This window comes from Arachis stenosperma, chromosome 6, assembly GCF_014773155.1.
Source record: "Arachis stenosperma cultivar V10309 chromosome 6, arast.V10309.gnm1.PFL2, whole genome shotgun sequence".
NCBI lineage: Eukaryota > Viridiplantae > Streptophyta > Magnoliopsida > Fabales > Fabaceae > Arachis > Arachis stenosperma.
Window position 1 is genome coordinate 144,812,457 of NC_080382.1, and position 17,598 is coordinate 144,830,054.

Here is a 17,598-nt window from a genome sequence, read left to right on the forward strand (position 1 = left end):
TATACACGGCCATAATATGAACAATTTTATTTTTGTCTTTATCAATCATTTCCCACCATTCTAGCTACATATTTTTTTTTATAATTTTTCTTTAAATGAAAAAAAAATATATATGACTCAATGACCTCAGCAAAAGCCTAGGCCACAAGCTTGTGATGGTTTCTATATAAGGTTGTCTCTCCCCCCATATAACCTCAATCACTCTAAATAAAGGAGCAGAGAGTTTATATTATTTGAGCATTATTATTATTATTATTTCTCCACATTTCATTGATTTTTCTTTAATATTTGCTAACCCTCTAACATTTTTTCCCTCCTCTTCAATACTCCCAAACAAAAAAGAGTTTTGGTTATTCCAAAAACATGGATGTAATATTTGTTTGCTCTACTCTCATTCTCCTTACCCTATTTTCATCAATGATGTTATTATTATTCTCTCCAAAAAGAATTAGAAGAAGAAGAAGATCTCAAATCCATCATCACCACACAAGTGCTATGATTCCAAAGCTTCCACCAGGTTCAATGGGGTGGCCTTACATAGGGGAAACCCTCCAACTCTATTCTCAAGACCCCAATCTTTTCTTCTTTACCAAACAAAAAAGGTTGCATAACTTTTCCTACTTTTGGGTGGCATTTCTAAATTGTTTCACAATAAAAATATATAAAAAAAAATGATTGTTATGAAATCACTAATCCCAAAAGTTTAAGCTGATAGGAAAAAGTAACATTAATGGTCTCTTTTTGGGTTTGCTTGATTTTCTATTTTTTCACTTTTGGGGTTCACTAAGGATCGAACTCTTGACCTTTCGGACATAGAGTTCTGATACCATGTCATGAAACCATTATGGTGATTTTTTCAGTAAAAATATCTTCATGTGAATATAATATTATAAATCGTTAGATGATTCGATATGTTTGACTAAACTATCTAACAGTTCACAATATATATCATCTTTGCATAAAAATTTCTTTTTAGAAGTAACAATTAAAATAAAATAAAAATCTAATTCCTTATATTTGATGTTAGTGGTGCAAATTAAATGAAATTGTTAATGTAGTACTAGTAATAATGAAAGATTATGGATATGATTGTTAGGTATGGTGAGATATTCAAGAGCAACATACTAGGTTGTCCATGTGTGATGCTTACAAGCCCTGAGGCAGCAAGGTTTGTGTTAGTGACTCATTCACACTTGTTCAAGCCAACATACCCAAAAAGCAAGGAACGTTTGATTGGTCCTTCTGCCTTGTTCTTTCACCAAGCTGAATATCACATGCGCCTTAGAAAGCTTGTTCAGAGGTCCCTCTCTCTTCAATCACTCAAGATTTTGGTCCCAAAAATTGAAGCCTTAGCTCTCTCTTCCATCCAAAATTGGGCTCCTCATCATAATAATAATGCCCTTGTTGTTAACACATTCAAGGAAATGAAAAGGGTAGGTTTAATTTCTATTTTTACAATTTAATGAATTTACATTACACCACATCTGGCAGTTAATAGCGGTTGTGGAGTCGGATAACAGCAATTTTTAACTGCTGCAGAACAGATAGCAGCGGTTGTCAACCCACTAGAAGATAACGTACGGTTAAACATTTAGCAATGGTTAATATCTAGATAATATTATTAAATTTAGAATATACTAAATTTGTAAAGTGCTAGAAGTGCATTTTAGGATGACTATGCTATAATAATTATGATATTTTAAAAAGTATTTCTTAAAAATATAAAGTAGTATTTTTTATTATTTAATAATATTTAAAAATTAAAGTATGTTCGTACTGATGAATTCACCTGTTAATTATAGAACAAAAAGAATAACATTTTATGTTAATATTTTATATTGCATATGATGAACACATGAGTTTCACATTCATTCCTTGCATTTGTCTTATATGTATATGTGCATATATTAATTATTAGCTATAAAGTGTGATATATATATTTAATTATTGTGTATGTGTAATGTGGGTCAATAATTTAATGTGGTCCAAACTATTGAATGCTTTTTGTGCAGTTCTCTTTTGATGTTGGAATCCTTACAATTTTTGGGTATCTAGAGCCACATTTGAAGGAGGAGCTAAAGAACAACTACTGGATTGTGGACAAAGGCTATAATTCTTTTCCATCTACCATTCCAGGAACACAATATCAAAAAGCTCTCTTGGTATTTTCCTTTTCTTTTTTTTAATTATTTTAAAAAAAAAATATAAACTCCCTTTGTCCAATCATATTATAATTTTCTATTTTTTGTTTTTATTTTTAGTATTTTTTATTTTTTATAATTTTGTAAATAAAAAAGAAAATAAAAAATTCTTCTTTTATTTCCACTAACTTTTTTTTTAATTTAGTAAGTGCATTGATTTGAATGTTTATTTGGTTAAATGAATAATGTGTAGGCAAGAAAGAAACTTGGGAAGATTCTATGTGAGATAATTTGTGAGAGAAAGGAGAAGAAATTGGTTGATAGAGATCTATTGAGTTGTCTACTAAATTGGAAAGGTGAAGGAGGAGAAACTTTGAATGATGATCAAATTGCAGATAACATTATTGGAGTGCTTTTTGCTGCTCAAGACACCACAGCTAGTGTCATGACATGGATAGTCAAGTATTTGCATGATCAACCCAAGCTTCTCCAAACTGTAAAGGTATGTATATATATACAACTTTCAAATAATTTCACAATATATTTTCCAAAGAAAATTATAAGAGTCATGCGTAGTTGTTTTCGCAATATTTTAATTTAGCGACGGTTTTAAATAGAAAATTGTTGCTATTTGTCGAATTTGGCATAATGTTAATATATTTAGGTTTAAATTAATGAATGAATTAATAATATATTTTGGAGAAGATTTAGCGACGGTTATACCAACAATTACTGAAAATTACAGTTAAATTCATTGATTTTGCGGCAATTTAAAACCGCCACTAATAAAAAAAACCGCCGTCATTTCGCGTTTCTCTTGTAGTGAAGGTTATGATTTTAAGTTAAAATATGATTTATGATGCATTTTTTATATATATGTCAATAATGCTAAATAAATGTGGTATTGATTGGATTGCAGGCAGAACAAAAGGCTATTCAAAAGTCAAATGAAGTAGATAACCTTCCATTGAGTTGGAACCAAACTAGAAACATGCCAATTACCTATAAGGTACAATATATAATGCAAGTCACATACACCTAGATATATTATCCTATTTATTTATTTAATTTTAGAAAGTGCATTACGTTTTTCAATTTAGTATTATTATTATTGTTGTTGTTAATTAATTAAGCATGTGTGAAATGTAAATGTTAATTATTAGGTTGTGTTAGAGAGCTTGAGAATGTCAAGCATAATATCATTCCCTTTCAGAGAAGCAGTTGCTGATGTTGAGTATAAGGGTAAGACAACTCTAATATATGTATCTTAATTAATTATTAAAAAAATCATTTTTTGGAGAATAGGTTTTTCTTAATTTTATCCAAAAATGCACCATTCAAATGCCCAATGTGAAAATTACTCTTATCTACCAAAGTTAAATAATATATTAATAATTTTGAAACAGGGTTCCTTATACCAAAAGGGTGGAAAGCAATGCCATTGTTCAGAAATATTCATCACAATCCAGAATTTTTCTCTGAGCCTCAGAAATTCAACCCTTCAAGGTTTGAGGTAACCTTGAAAAAAATGGAATATAATTATAATATGTACGGACAAGGCTAGTGTGTATGGTTGAAAAAAAAATATTTAATTTGTTGATATTTAATTTAGGTGAAAATTCAGGTGCAGTCGACTTCACATGAAGTTGATAACTGAGAGCCTTTAGATGAAAATTTAGTCAAATCATTTAATGCCCTTCAATTATCAATTTCACGTGAAGTCGACTGCACTTAAGTTTTTACCTAAAATTTATCATGCCATTGTATTTTGGTGTTGATTTTTATTTTCTATTTTTCTTAACACACAAACTTTTTTTTATTTATATTTAGATTTTAATATTGTTAAACAGACACTTATTTTTATGATATGGTTATTTTTTTAATTTATTATTATTTTTTAAATTATAGGCTGCACCAAAACCCAATACATTCATGCCATTTGGCAGTGGAGTACACGCCTGCCCCGGTAATGAGCTAGCAAAGCTTGAGACCATGATTATGGTCCATCATTTGGTCACCAAGTTTAGGTACATACATTTAACTAATTAAGAATTAATTTGCAAGAAAATAATATAATAATGATTATGTTAATCAATTAATTTTCCTATCTAGAATTTATTTGTTGTCACATGTTATTATAGTCTGTATATTTATACACCATAACCATATTTCTTCACAAATTAAATAATGAATTAGAATATTATTATTATTATTATTATTATTATTATTATTATTATTATTATTATTATTATTATTATTATTATTATTATTGTCATTATTATCTTTTCTCAAAATTTGGCATTGCATATTTAGAATTTACATCACATCATGTTTGTAAGATTTTGGTGCAAGATTACTAAAAAATATGTGTGTCTGTGAGAGAGAAAGAGTATTAGCAAAACAAGAATAATAAAAAGTACCTAAAGTGAGATATGTTAATTTAGTGATTAGAAAGAAAAATAATGATTATATATGACAAATGACCCCAAGGAGCCAGCCTAAAAGCATCTAAAACTTCGACAATACCGTTTACTAAAAACAAGTTATTAAATTAGTTTTTTTTTATAAAATATATATTAAAATATACATAATAGTAATAATTGATTTAATAATTAATTTTTTACGTATATATACTAATATTTTAGTTTAATACGAAATTAGATCATATATAAATGTGAGAGGAGAAAGGATTTTGATGATGTAGTTAAAGACATGAAGTAATACATGTCATGTTATATATACTAATATATTAATAGGTATTAATCATTAATGTGTCTATTAATTCATTTTTTATTTGTTATACATAAAATTAATAAAAGTCAAATTAATTGGGATGTCAAGTGACTTATAACTTAATTAAGACGTACAGAATTTAAGTATTGATAATAACCAAAAATTATTTTTTATAAATTATATATAACTAAAAATATTTTTAGACACCAATAATCTTTTTTATATTTCCATCATCTAAGGTATATTTTTTAGAGGAAAAATAATTTTAAGTGCTTCATTTTCAGAAATTATGAGAAAAATGCCTTTGTGCAACATTCACTATTATTGTTCTAAAACTTTGGTATGGCAATTCCATTTTAATAACTAATTAAATTTTTTATTTCCTTATACCATTGTTTATTTTTTTTGTAATAATGTCTCATAATTTTTAATTTTTAAATGTTCAGGTGGGAATTGGTAGGATCAGAATGTGGGATTCAATATGGGCCATTTCCATTGCCATTGAATGGACTTCCAACCAAATTTTGGAGAGAATCTACCACCTAGAATTCAAATAAAGAAGATGCATGCTATCATATCTAGTCACAAAATCTTTTTTTTTTATAATATATATTTAATATTAATTAGAGTTAATCACCAAAACGGGCATTGAAAGATTCTAGTGTCAACAAATTAAAATGGATCCAAAAGGAAGAAACGATTAAAAAAATACCCAAAAATATATAATAAGACATTTATAAAAATGGTTTAATCATGAATAAATTATTTATTCATAATTAGGCTATTTTTTAGAATCTTACAGAATCCGTTTTGGTAGTTAATTTTTAATTGCCATGTATTTTTTTCATAGTGGGCACCTTAAAAATTTTCTCCCACTATCCTTAATTTTCCCCACAATTGAAAGAAAGAAAAAGAAAGGAAAAAGCTTCTAAAGGGGATGTTGTAATATTATTTTAATTTTTTTGCCTCCTTCTCTTGAGCTAAGCATGATGAATTTGATTCTACACCTTCATTCTCTCTTAGCTTCCTTGTTTATGATTAATAATGGTGCAATAAGTTCGCAACTGTTTTAAAATAACTACCTCAGCTCCTAAAATTGGCTTCTTAGAAATGAATCATATAAAAGCATTCCATCTTAGTTGAGTTTGAATCCTAAGATGATATAAAAAAAATGAAAGAAAGAGAAGTAATCACAAATTAGTCAAATATTCAAATCAAATTATTAGATAAAGTTTCTAATAATAATATAATAAAGTTTAAACACGTTTACTTTGGGTTGTTGGGCTAGCCATTCTTCTTGATCCTTTTTTCCATGGATCATAAATGGAATATCCTAAAATAAAATAAAGTGAGGAATAATCTCTTTTAAATTAATTAGGTAAAATTAACTCATAATAGAATATATTGATGACCCAAACTTGAATAAAGAAAATTATTATATTCTTGGATGTGCTCATAAAGAGTGGTAACTAAAATTTTATTTAGCTATTTAAAACAAATAGATATTTTTTTTTTGTCATGAATAGATATTTTGTTTAAGTAATAAGTTCATAATTAGTAAGGATAATAATAATAGAATAAAATAGAATTTAAACTTCATTCTAATCCTATTTACGAGTTTAAATCGATCCTTCAACTACTTACACTTTAAATTTTCACCCCAAATAAATCTATTTCATGCAAAAAAAAAAAAAAAAATTCATTTTAACTCAAACATAATATGTAATCTTTTCATATTTTATAATATTAAATATTATTTTTGTATTATTAACAAATTTAATGCAAAAGGAAATAAAAAATTTTAAATTTTCAATCATATATATATAACGGATAAAGTTATTCTAGCACCCAAAAAGTTATTTATTTATTTATATAAGCAATAACAACCTTAATTTTTTAAATAAGCAAACATAACCTTAACTAATAATTGTTTGATTTCCAAACAAATCTTCAGGCACCTGGGAGCCCCTGGCATATGTTGTATTTGTGGACTATTCTTTGCCTAAAGGGACCTACCACCATTTACCTACAATAGAAGCTTGGTAGCCTTAAATCCATGAATAAATAAATAATTAAACAAAATTTCAAAAAAAAAAAAAAGCTATCTGAGTATATATGTCACCGTGAGAAATACCATCCAAATTTATTATTTATGACCATCAATTTTAGTCATTAACCTAATTTCTTTAATTTAGTAATTTAACAAAATATTTTAATTTTTTAAACATTAATAATTAACTGGTTGCTAAAAATATTAAATTCTGATAACATTCATTTGTTATTATTCCTTTGTTATTATTGTCTTTTGTGTCAGGTGCTTTGATATTTTATTTCTCCTTATGAATGAGGACCACAGTAGTGCCTATAGTCCCTACTACTAAATTTTGTGATGAATTTGGACCACTGCGCCCCCAAAATTATGGAAGGGACCTCAACACAGCATTGAATATCTTTGCTTGTTTCTTTCAGCCAGCCTATGTTTTTTTATTTGGTCCTATGCAACATCAACTTCGATATATGATGAGTGGTGAAAATTATTTGTATTTTTTTTCCCTCTTATTTTAGTTTTGAGCCTATATAATGGGAGAATTTAAATTGTTACCTATATCATTTTTATTATTACTTGCCTAGTTGGTAGAATTAATTCGTCATAATAATGTAAGAATAAATTTATTATTTAAATATTATTGTGTTGTATGCATGTACAATGAGAAGTGTTTATTTATAGGGAAAAAATGCAATCTAATTATAATAACAAAATCAATCTAATACTAATGACGTCTAACACCTTGATAGTCTTATCAAAGATGTGTGAATTACTGAATTTATGATCCTAAATTTTAAAGAAATCCAACTAATTTAACTATTTTCTTCCATATGCAAGTGTTTATTTGTAATTTTTTTATTAGAAATTCAGCTAATTTAACTTAATAACTATGACTATTTATCTGTGTACAAGTGTTATTATCTCAAGAACTCAAACTTGAGACAATTAAATAAGAAACAAATAACATGAGATAAAGGATCTTTGCGAAAATTAGGTTGATAACGGGCTTGGGCTTTGTCCATACCTATAAGAACAAGTTTAAAAAGAAGCCCAATAAGATCATTTGGCCTATCTTTGAGGAAACAAATCTGTAATGATTCTTGACAAAAAAAAAAGGAATGATGTTGCTTAGGATGTTCAAGACCCAAGTCCAAATAAAACAAAAAGATTGCTTAAGACCAAAAACCACTTACTTATGTTTCAGACTGAAAAAAAATCCATATCGTGTTGTTGATGCGAAACCCACCAAAGATGTTTTGACTCGGAAATATAATTATTTGTTGCATTGTTGATAATGCATTAATATACTGAAAATCAAGCCCCCCAAAAAAATTGTACTAATTTAGTTTATTAAATCTCAATATTTTTTTCGCTTAAAGTTGATGAAAAAATATTAATAATTTTATTATATTTGGACAGGCTTTTAAAATTTTTTGTGACTTAAAAGAAAAAAACAACAACTAAGAAAGAAAAAAAAAACTGTTTAAGAAAAACAGTCTCGTTGAATACTATTCTCAAATTCCTTTTAAGGCCACGAAAGTCCCACTTGGGAGAAAGGGTTTGTATCTCTCAAGATCAACCGGAGATCAGCACGCCATTTTTAAGACATGATATCTTATATTTTTAACACCAAAGGATAATAAATTCAGAGCAATTTCGTAAATTATTGACAATAGTAAAAGTCTTCACACAGTCTGTCTCACATATAATGTCTTTTTGTCTCGAGTTACATACTAAAAGAAAGCCTCTCCAAATAACAAAGGAAAAGTCTAGGGGCCAGCAGTTTTATTGAATTTTGGCCAGCATGTAACCAGCAGAGGAAGGTGAGCCATTGGATAAAATCTCACACCAATCTCACACCATCAAATCATCATTGATGACTAGTTGATGGCTAACAATCACAAAAATTGCTGACCCCCTAGTATTGCTCAATAATAAATAACTCAATTATTTCCGGACAGTCTCGTTGCCACCTTCCCTTCCAATCTCTGTTAACACAAGCAAAACTAACTCAAACACTATTGCCAAGATAGCTAGCATTATAGTCATAGTAGCTAAAATCTCGATTTAACTCTTAAAATCTTCCGATATTACGATTTTAAATGAGTTTATCGATTTTACAAAATTTGTATTAAGTCTGACGATTTTACGATTTAAATCTTGTTAAGATTTTACGTTTTACGTTTTTTATTTACTTTTTCGATTTAACATAAAATCTCGATTTTCTATACCTTGATTATAGTTAATCTTAAAAGTACCTATTGAGAGACAGGCTTTCAAATTTAAATTCTTAATGTTATAACCAAAATTTTTAGATAAAATAATTAGCGCTTACTTTTACTCGAATAAGTTGCTTCCAACTTCCAAGTCTTGTAATCAAACTACTTATTTTTCCTTTTGTTTATTGACCATTACCATGTAAATTGATTAAGATGGTGAAAGAAAAAACAAAAAACGAAAGAAGAAAAAAAAGGGGCTACTTGAAAGAGATATTTAACTGCCATTTTAATAAATCTATGCACTTAGTTTATTGTGTAGAAGAAAGAAGAAGATATCAGCATCATAGCATGAATGAGTTAGAAAACAATGTCTTACCCCATGCTCATTGAATTGTGTGCAATGGATTACATTCAGGTTCAGATAAGGTTCTTTCTCATCTCATACCATTCTATTCTTGCTAATGAATAGTTATATGCGTATGGAAGACACAGTTTTTTTAATAATTATTTTAGTATTGTTATCATTATTAAAAAAATGTGGTAAGTTTAACAAGTGTGTAAAACAATAAAACTCTTAATAACCATTTTAAGTTTTTAACTGAGAACCTATTGGTCTCTTCTCTCTATCACAATTATGAGACAACTAACTCTCATAAATACTTGGTTGGTTCTACATTTGATTCCTAGCTACCTACAATATCTCAATCTCATAAATGAAATTGTTTTGTCTATTTCGATTATCTTAGCTTTATAGTACTGTAATAGGATTAGCCTTGGCGCTATAGAGTTAGGTCACCTAATTCGCTGAGAAATAATTAAGACAAAAATATAAGGAATCTATTTCTAATTTAGAAATACTAAATTCGCATTAAATTGGAATTTGAATGAATTTAATTTTATAAAATTAATTTTGGATAGAGGTAATAAATATTATTTGAATAATGTTAGTTAAAATTATTTTTAGATAAATAATTAATAAAAAAATATGATACTACATTATAATGTTTTTTAAGCATGTTTCCTTTTTTTTAATAGTTTTTTATATAATATTTTTTATTTAATATTCTTAGTATTTTTTTTTAATATGCTATAATTTTTTTACTATTATTATTGTTATTTAAGTTTTTTCTTCTTAATAATGTATGTGTAGGTGATTTTTATTATGCTATTAAATTACTTGATTTAATTATCAAAATAATATATTGTATAACAACATTCTTTTTAATTAACCATTATTAGTTAATTTTAGAATTTAAATTTAAAATTTAAAAAAATTAATTGATAGTAACTGAAAAAATTAGTTATTTAATATTATTTTAAATAAAATAAAATTTATTTTTTCTGATAATGAAAATAGAGTTTATCTTTTAGGTAGTTTGTTTAGGATTTAGATTACTCTTAATATGTCTTTATTGGACACGTTAAAGTTATAATTAATTTAAAAAATATATATATAAAATTTAAAATTTTAATATAATTGCTCAATTTGTTACAAATTTATTAAAATAAAAATTTAAAATTTTTATTAATAATAATTTTAGCATTTATCTTAAAAATATATGTTAACTAATCTTTTTAATTGTGTTTAAATTTTTATACTTTGATTACATTTTATTAGAGTTCTCGTTTTAGAAAAAAATATTAAAATACATAATTAAATATATGTAAAATTCGTTTGCAGATTATCCATATATATAATATAATAATTAATAAATAATAAAATAATATAAACGGTATTATAAAAAAAAAAAGAAGGTACAGGAGGATTAAGCTAACCTCTTAAGTTACTCAAACTCAAAGCGTTTCATTTGATTGCTGCAATCATCAAAGAACATGGCTTCTGAATCAGTAACCCTTAAATCCGATGCCCTCATGGATCAGATGAAGCAGCATCTTTCCACCGACGCCGGGAAAGAAATCGTTAAGAAAATCGGACTCGTTTATCAGATTCAGATTGCCCCTAAGAAAATTGGATACAACGAGGTTATCTACACTGTTGATCTCAAGAAAGGAGAGGTCACCAAAGGTTTGCTTCTTCATTCTCTTTCAATTTTAATTTTAAATTCTAAATTCTCCCCTTTTCAAATTAATTATGCTTAATGTTGTTAGGATTGTGAGAAAGCATGTATTTTTTGGATCATTCAATTCAGTTTAGGAGATATCCATTTCATGAATCTCTCAAATTGAGTCTGCATATTGTGGAAGTTCAATGTGTTGTTTTTATATAGAGTTATTTTATTCTGTAAGTAATTGACAAACTAAGTGTTTGTAAGGCAAGTTATGTTGACCTTTCTCAAGGTAAGGAGATATTAGTATATTGCACATGGTACTCTTATTTCTTTTGCCTACGAAAAATGATTGGAAGTGCTAATTCATTCTCTAATTTTGCTATTAAATTCTAAATAAAGAAAATTTTGAATTTTCTATTTGTTTAGTTTTCAGAAAATAACATTTATATTTAAATCATTACTCTTTGCCTACATTGACCAAGTATCGAGTGTATAAGAGGTTAGTGTATGCATTTGTAGAATTACCAGCCTTCGATGAAAAGATTCATTCTGTTCAAAAAAGAGGAGGTAGAAACAATAAGAATCATCACTGTAGTTGAGAACAATGTTTTATCCAGTATCCCCTAATTTAACGGGCGACTAGTGTAATTTACCCTACCCTTGAGATAGATAGATAGCCTAGGCAAATGCTATGAGTCCATGGCACTATTTGATTCATGTAGCCGGCTCTTTCAGACATACTAACAAAGTGGATGTTGCACCTCAATCTTGCTGTTTGTTGCTGCTGTATATTATGAGACAATGCTTCCAATTGATGGTATTTTAGATTATACAAGGTTGTCCCGAATTATAGATTGTTAGATACTTATCTAGGGTTGTCACTTCTTGGTACTTCATTGAATTAGTGTATCTGGATACAAATTTTGAGAGACATATCAATCCAAGATGTACCAAGAAATGATGAATTGGATAAAAGTGAGTGGAAGGAATGACTAATCAACAACTAGGGAAATTTCTCAAAGAATTTTTTTTAACTGCCCCACTTAACATTTTCTTTGCAATTTTTTTGAGTTATATGGAAGGAATATCCAGTGCTATAATGTATGATTTATGTGGGGTGTGTGTATATTTTCAGGGCCATACGAGGGAGGAAAGCCTGATGCAACATTTTCATTTAAGGATGAGGACTTTGTTAAGGTCGCTTTAGGGAAGATGAATCCACAACTTGCATTCATGAGGTTTGACCTGTTAATGGATTTTGTTTCTGTTTATTTCTCCAAATCTTGTTCGCCTTTCGTAGTTTCATTGTTGTTTACATATTCCTTTGTTCATTGATGCAGGGGTGCGATGAAGATTAAGGGAAGTTTGAGCGCTGCGCAGAAATTCACTCCAGATATCTTCCCCAAGCCTGCCAAGATGTGAGAAGCTGCTTGAATCATCATTTGGAAGCAATAAAAGAATATAGATAGCATCAAAATCTGAAAACTATGTCTCTAGTTCAATGCATGGATCATCATTCCTAAGGTCATAACAGGTGTTCCATGAATGTAATAGAGTTATGAACTCTGAAGGATATTTACATAAGCTTTTTTGTTTTCTACTGTATTCAAATTCCAAATTAGTTCCATCATTTTCATTCTTTTCACTGTTATTAAGTATAAATAATTGGATCAATGCACCTCTAGTTAATTCTTGTTTTCTCAGTACTTTTATATTATGTTTTGTCATTTGAATTTCTCTTTCTCTTTTTCCTTCCCCTTTACTTCTTTTGCATAGAGGTTTCCGAGGAACAATATTTAGCATTGTAACTTGTGTATAATTCAAACCACTAATCAAAACTTCATAATTTTTCCGTGTGGGTGTAATTGATTCTAGCTAATTTAGCTTGTCAGAAAAAAATAATGTGAACATTTTATTATCTGTAATATAAGACATAACAGAATTTTTCTTTGTGCCATAAGATGTTGTTTATAAATTAAATAGTAATTCCCCCATAGATTTGGAACCATATGATGCAATTTCACATCTGAAGAAACATATTCAATTATGCATTGTGGCATTAGTAATATTCTTTGACCTAATCACTCACTGACTTAGAAAGTCCTTTATTGTTCTTTCCTCATCTTAGAATATTAGAGAAGTTATCAAGTTCATACATGCACATTAAAGTTTAGAATAAACTGTTACAATGGGCCTACTAATTAAATCCATAGAAATTACCTAATTTGTTAGTATTATAAATAAGAGACTGTTATTATTGTATTAACATAAAATTAATAAATTGTATATTAAACTTTGTTTAATTTAGAGTTCTTCTTCCTAATTCGAGGAGGGAGTACTTATATTACTTTAGGGAGTACTAACATAAACATTTAAATTGTTTTAAAAAAAATAGATTGGATATTTTGATATTTAATAAATTTTTGTCATAAACCAGGATGACAGCTCTGAGAACGGACCGGTTACCACTGTTCTCGAGGAGGGAGTACTTATATTGCTTTAGGGAGTACTAACAAACATTTAAATTATTTTTTAAAAAAATAGATTGGATATTTTGATATTTAATAAATTTTTGTCATATACCAGAATGACAGGTCTACGAACGGGACCGGTTACTGCTGTTCCAGGGGCGTAGTTTTTCCTGGGATTATTGTTTCGTCTATGAGAGTAGGGGTATCATGGTTACGCCACATTCTCCAAGGGACCTTGTCAGCTGAATTGAGGCGCGCTCTCCAAACTCGGGGTTCATGAACTACTATTTGATTATGCCAGCGCTGGACTCGTGCTGTAGTTTGCATTCTGCTATGATGACGACGATGATGATGATGCCGATAAGAGTGTGGGTTCCTCTTGAAAAAAGTGTTTGGGTGAAATCATAAAAAAGAATTTTTTGTAGCTTTCTTTATTCAAAAGATCATTTCAAAAAATAAAAATTTTATATTTAAATATTTCATGTGAAAAAATATTTTTATCTATTAATTATATTTAAATACTGATCCATCCGTTGGCTATAATTCGACTCAGGTAAAACTATAAATTGAAATTTGGTTAAAACTAAATATATGCATGCTATTTCAGAAGTACGTAGAGAGTACGCATTTTGCTCTTATAACGCACTCATCTTATAAGGGATTCTCCAGGCTGGTGTTGAAGGGGAGTTGTTCATCTTATTTTGCAGTTCTATGATCATTTTTTTTATTGGGGATTGAAGGGAGAGATATCCAAATTAAGTGAAATAAGGATCAGAGCGGCATCAATGAGAAGAGTAATGTGAACATTCTAGCAGCTGAGGGTGATCTTTATGTAACTGAGATAGATAACAAGATCATTATGAAGATAGGACCAAAGATGGATCTTAGAAACCTTATTCTCCCAAATTTCAAAGTTGTTACCTCTGGTCAAAACTATGCTGTTTGGCACTGATTTAGTTAATATGTAGTATACATTCTTATAAATGTACACTCTACAAATTATCTTGTTGCTATTATATTGCCTAAGATAAGATCATACCAAAATTAACCAAGCAACAAATGAACAAATAATTCGATTATGTTTTTGCACTGTTGGTATTCTTATATGGAATTATAAAAGAATATGATCTAATCCTTCAAGTGTATGCATGTAAAAAAAAGATTTCTCAATATGCTGTCTCAAGAAGTTTCTTGCACATTTTAGGAGAGTACGTAGAGAGTACGTGTTTTGCTCTTCTAACGCACTTATCCTATAAAATTAAATAATTCCGTGTCAATCCATATGAGTACAGAAATCTCTCCGCAAATCTTTCTAAATAAGCTCACTAAAGAGCTATACCTTGGAGTCGGTTATCTACCCAAAAACAAATACAAAAATGTAAAAATATTTTTTTTATTATTAATATTTTTTAAATAAAGTAATTTTAAATTGTGCAACTTTTTAGTTGAATAACAGAATAAGAAGACAAAAATTTAGTTCATTCCATAATAAATAAATTATTTTTAATTATGCAGATTGTTTAGTTGAATAATGCTAAAAAAATTTATAAATTTTAATAAAAATATAAAATAATTAATTAAAAAATATAAAAAATTTAATTGATAAAACAAAAATATAATTTAAATAACACAAAAATTATAATTATAAATTTCTAATTCAAGTTGCTCCTATAATATAAGACATGTATAAGATATAGTTTGCATCACGTTAAAAAAATTATCATGACAACTACGATATTTAATATAGAGCAACTGAAACCATGCAAAATAAAAGATTATTATATTTACTAAACATTTTAAATTTTTTCTATATTTATGTACGTATATGTGATTTCAGATTTAACTCAATAAGAACTCAAAGAAAACATGCTCATCCCAAAGCATGTATTCTCCAGGTAATAGACAATTATTATAATAAATTTTGTACATATTTATAAAATTATTATTAAATTTTAAATATAAAAAATACTCAATTATTATAAAAATTATATAAAAGTTTTAATTATTTTAAATTCAGATTTTTAAATTTAATTTAATTATTTTAATAAAATAATTTTAAAAGTAAAATTAATTTTTGTATGGATCATTTTGTTAAAATTGTGCACAAATTGTTACTATCTTCATATAAAGAGTACTAAATTGTTAATAATTGATAAAATTAAAAGTCATTTATACATTTTATGATTTACAATTTCAGTTATGAATGATAATATCAATCAAGAAACATTTGTTATTTAACTAATAACTTTTGAGTTTATACTTTGATAAGATCATAAGATTTTTGTTGATGTAGTCTTTTAAATTTGGATGATATTTTAAGATTTATATTATTAGACTATAATGATATTTTAGTGTATTTATTTATATTTTATTTATTATTTAATTATAAAACGATTATTTTAATTGAACCACAGTTGAACCAATTAGACCAATAAATCAGTAAATTAATAATTAAAACGGTTTGATGACTGTTCTGATTTTCAGAACCTTGCTTTAAGGTTAGCTAATGTAATAAACTAGTTGGTTAGTTAGGGTGTTAAAAACTTAAAATCCACTTTAATTCAATATGATTTAATTTAAATTTAATTATAAAATATATCAAAATTAAAAACAATTTACATTGGATTTTAAATTAAATTTTAGGTTTAACTTTTAAAATTTATCTAATCTAATTTAAATAAATTATTTTTTTGTTTTTTATAATTAAATTTATATCTCAGTTATAATATATTCTTATTTTATGAAGTGATTCTATTAAATTTTAAAAAATTAAAAAATATATAAAAATAAAAGATAGATAAATATTATTTAAAAAATATTTTTTGTAAATTATATGTATCTCGAATATAATGCTAAAAATTTTATTATGGTTATATCTCAGATAGTGCACCCGATTTAGCATGAATTTTTAAACTATATATTAATTGTAGCATTTTAATAGTTAATTATTTTTGTTGTTTATATTTTTTTATTTATAATATTGAATATTCAAAATAAATATTTTTCATTAATATTATAAAAATTGAGAGCCTTAGTATATTTTACGTCATAGTTGACATTAGTTATAAATTTTCTTACTAAAAACAATAGCTATTGCCTATTGGCATGATATTAAAATTCAAATTCAAATTCAACTTGAAAAAAAATATAAATATAAAAACTAAAAAAAGTCAACAAATAGTGGTAGTACAATTTTATTATCTGTCTAATATAATTGTTTCTTATTTTTATCTTAATAAAATAATAAACTCCCGTTATACATACCGTAAGAAAGCTAATTAATATTTTTTTATATATATATTTTTAGTAGACATAATACACGTCAATAATTTTATGATTTAAATAAAATATCTATATATTTACATCTGTATCATATAATTCACTTTTAATAGTTAACTATTTTTGTTGTTTATATTTTTTTATTTGTAATATCAAATATTCAAAATAAATATTTTCCATTAATATTATAAAAATTGAGAACCTTAGTATATTTTACGTCATAGTTGACATTAGTTATAAATTTTCTTACTAAAAACAATAGCTATTACCTATTGCTGGTATGATATTAAAATTCAAATTCAACTTGAAAAAAATATATATAAAATATAAAAACTAAAGAAAGATCAACAAATAAAATAATTAGGGGTGTCTATGGATCGGATCCGATTTGTATATCTGCCCGATCCGCAAGGCTTTCGGATCGGATCGGATCAAATCTGCACACTAATCGGATCGGATTGCAGATTTTGTGTTGGTATCCGCATATCCGCCTATTCGCAAAATTAAAGAAATAAATAAGTAAATATTCTTTTTATGTTTTATTTCAATTAATAATTATCATATATGTTATATTATTTTAATTTATTATTTAAAAAAAATGTTAAATATTATTTTAAGATTTAATATATTTTAAAGAATAGAAAAAATGAATTTTATTGATATTTTTTTAATAAAAATATGTTTTTAAAAATATTTTTA

The 17,598-nt window shown here is 26.7% G+C and overlaps 2 protein-coding genes across 2 annotated transcripts; both read left to right on the forward strand.

Annotated features, from left to right (window-relative positions):
- The first annotated feature begins 215 nt into the window (after nt 1–215).
- LOC130935426 (abscisic acid 8'-hydroxylase CYP707A1-like) lies at nt 216–5,874 on the forward strand. The gene is made up of 9 exons (XM_057865171.1): nt 216–602; nt 1,097–1,433; nt 2,013–2,162; nt 2,395–2,643; nt 3,061–3,150; nt 3,305–3,383; nt 3,548–3,654; nt 4,050–4,168; nt 5,321–5,874. The coding sequence occupies exons 1-9, from the start codon at nt 364–366 to the stop codon at nt 5,418–5,420; spliced, it is 1,470 nt and encodes a 489-aa protein (XP_057721154.1). The 5' UTR covers nt 216–363; the 3' UTR covers nt 5,421–5,874.
- A 5,020-nt stretch (nt 5,875–10,894) lies between these two features.
- LOC130935427 (sterol carrier protein 2) lies at nt 10,895–12,823 on the forward strand. The gene is made up of 3 exons (XM_057865172.1): nt 10,895–11,166; nt 12,285–12,387; nt 12,490–12,823. Exons 1-3 carry the CDS (start codon nt 10,974–10,976, stop codon nt 12,569–12,571), a joined length of 378 nt encoding a protein of 125 aa, XP_057721155.1. The 5' UTR covers nt 10,895–10,973; the 3' UTR covers nt 12,572–12,823.
- The last annotated feature ends 4,775 nt before the right edge of the window (nt 12,824–17,598 follow it).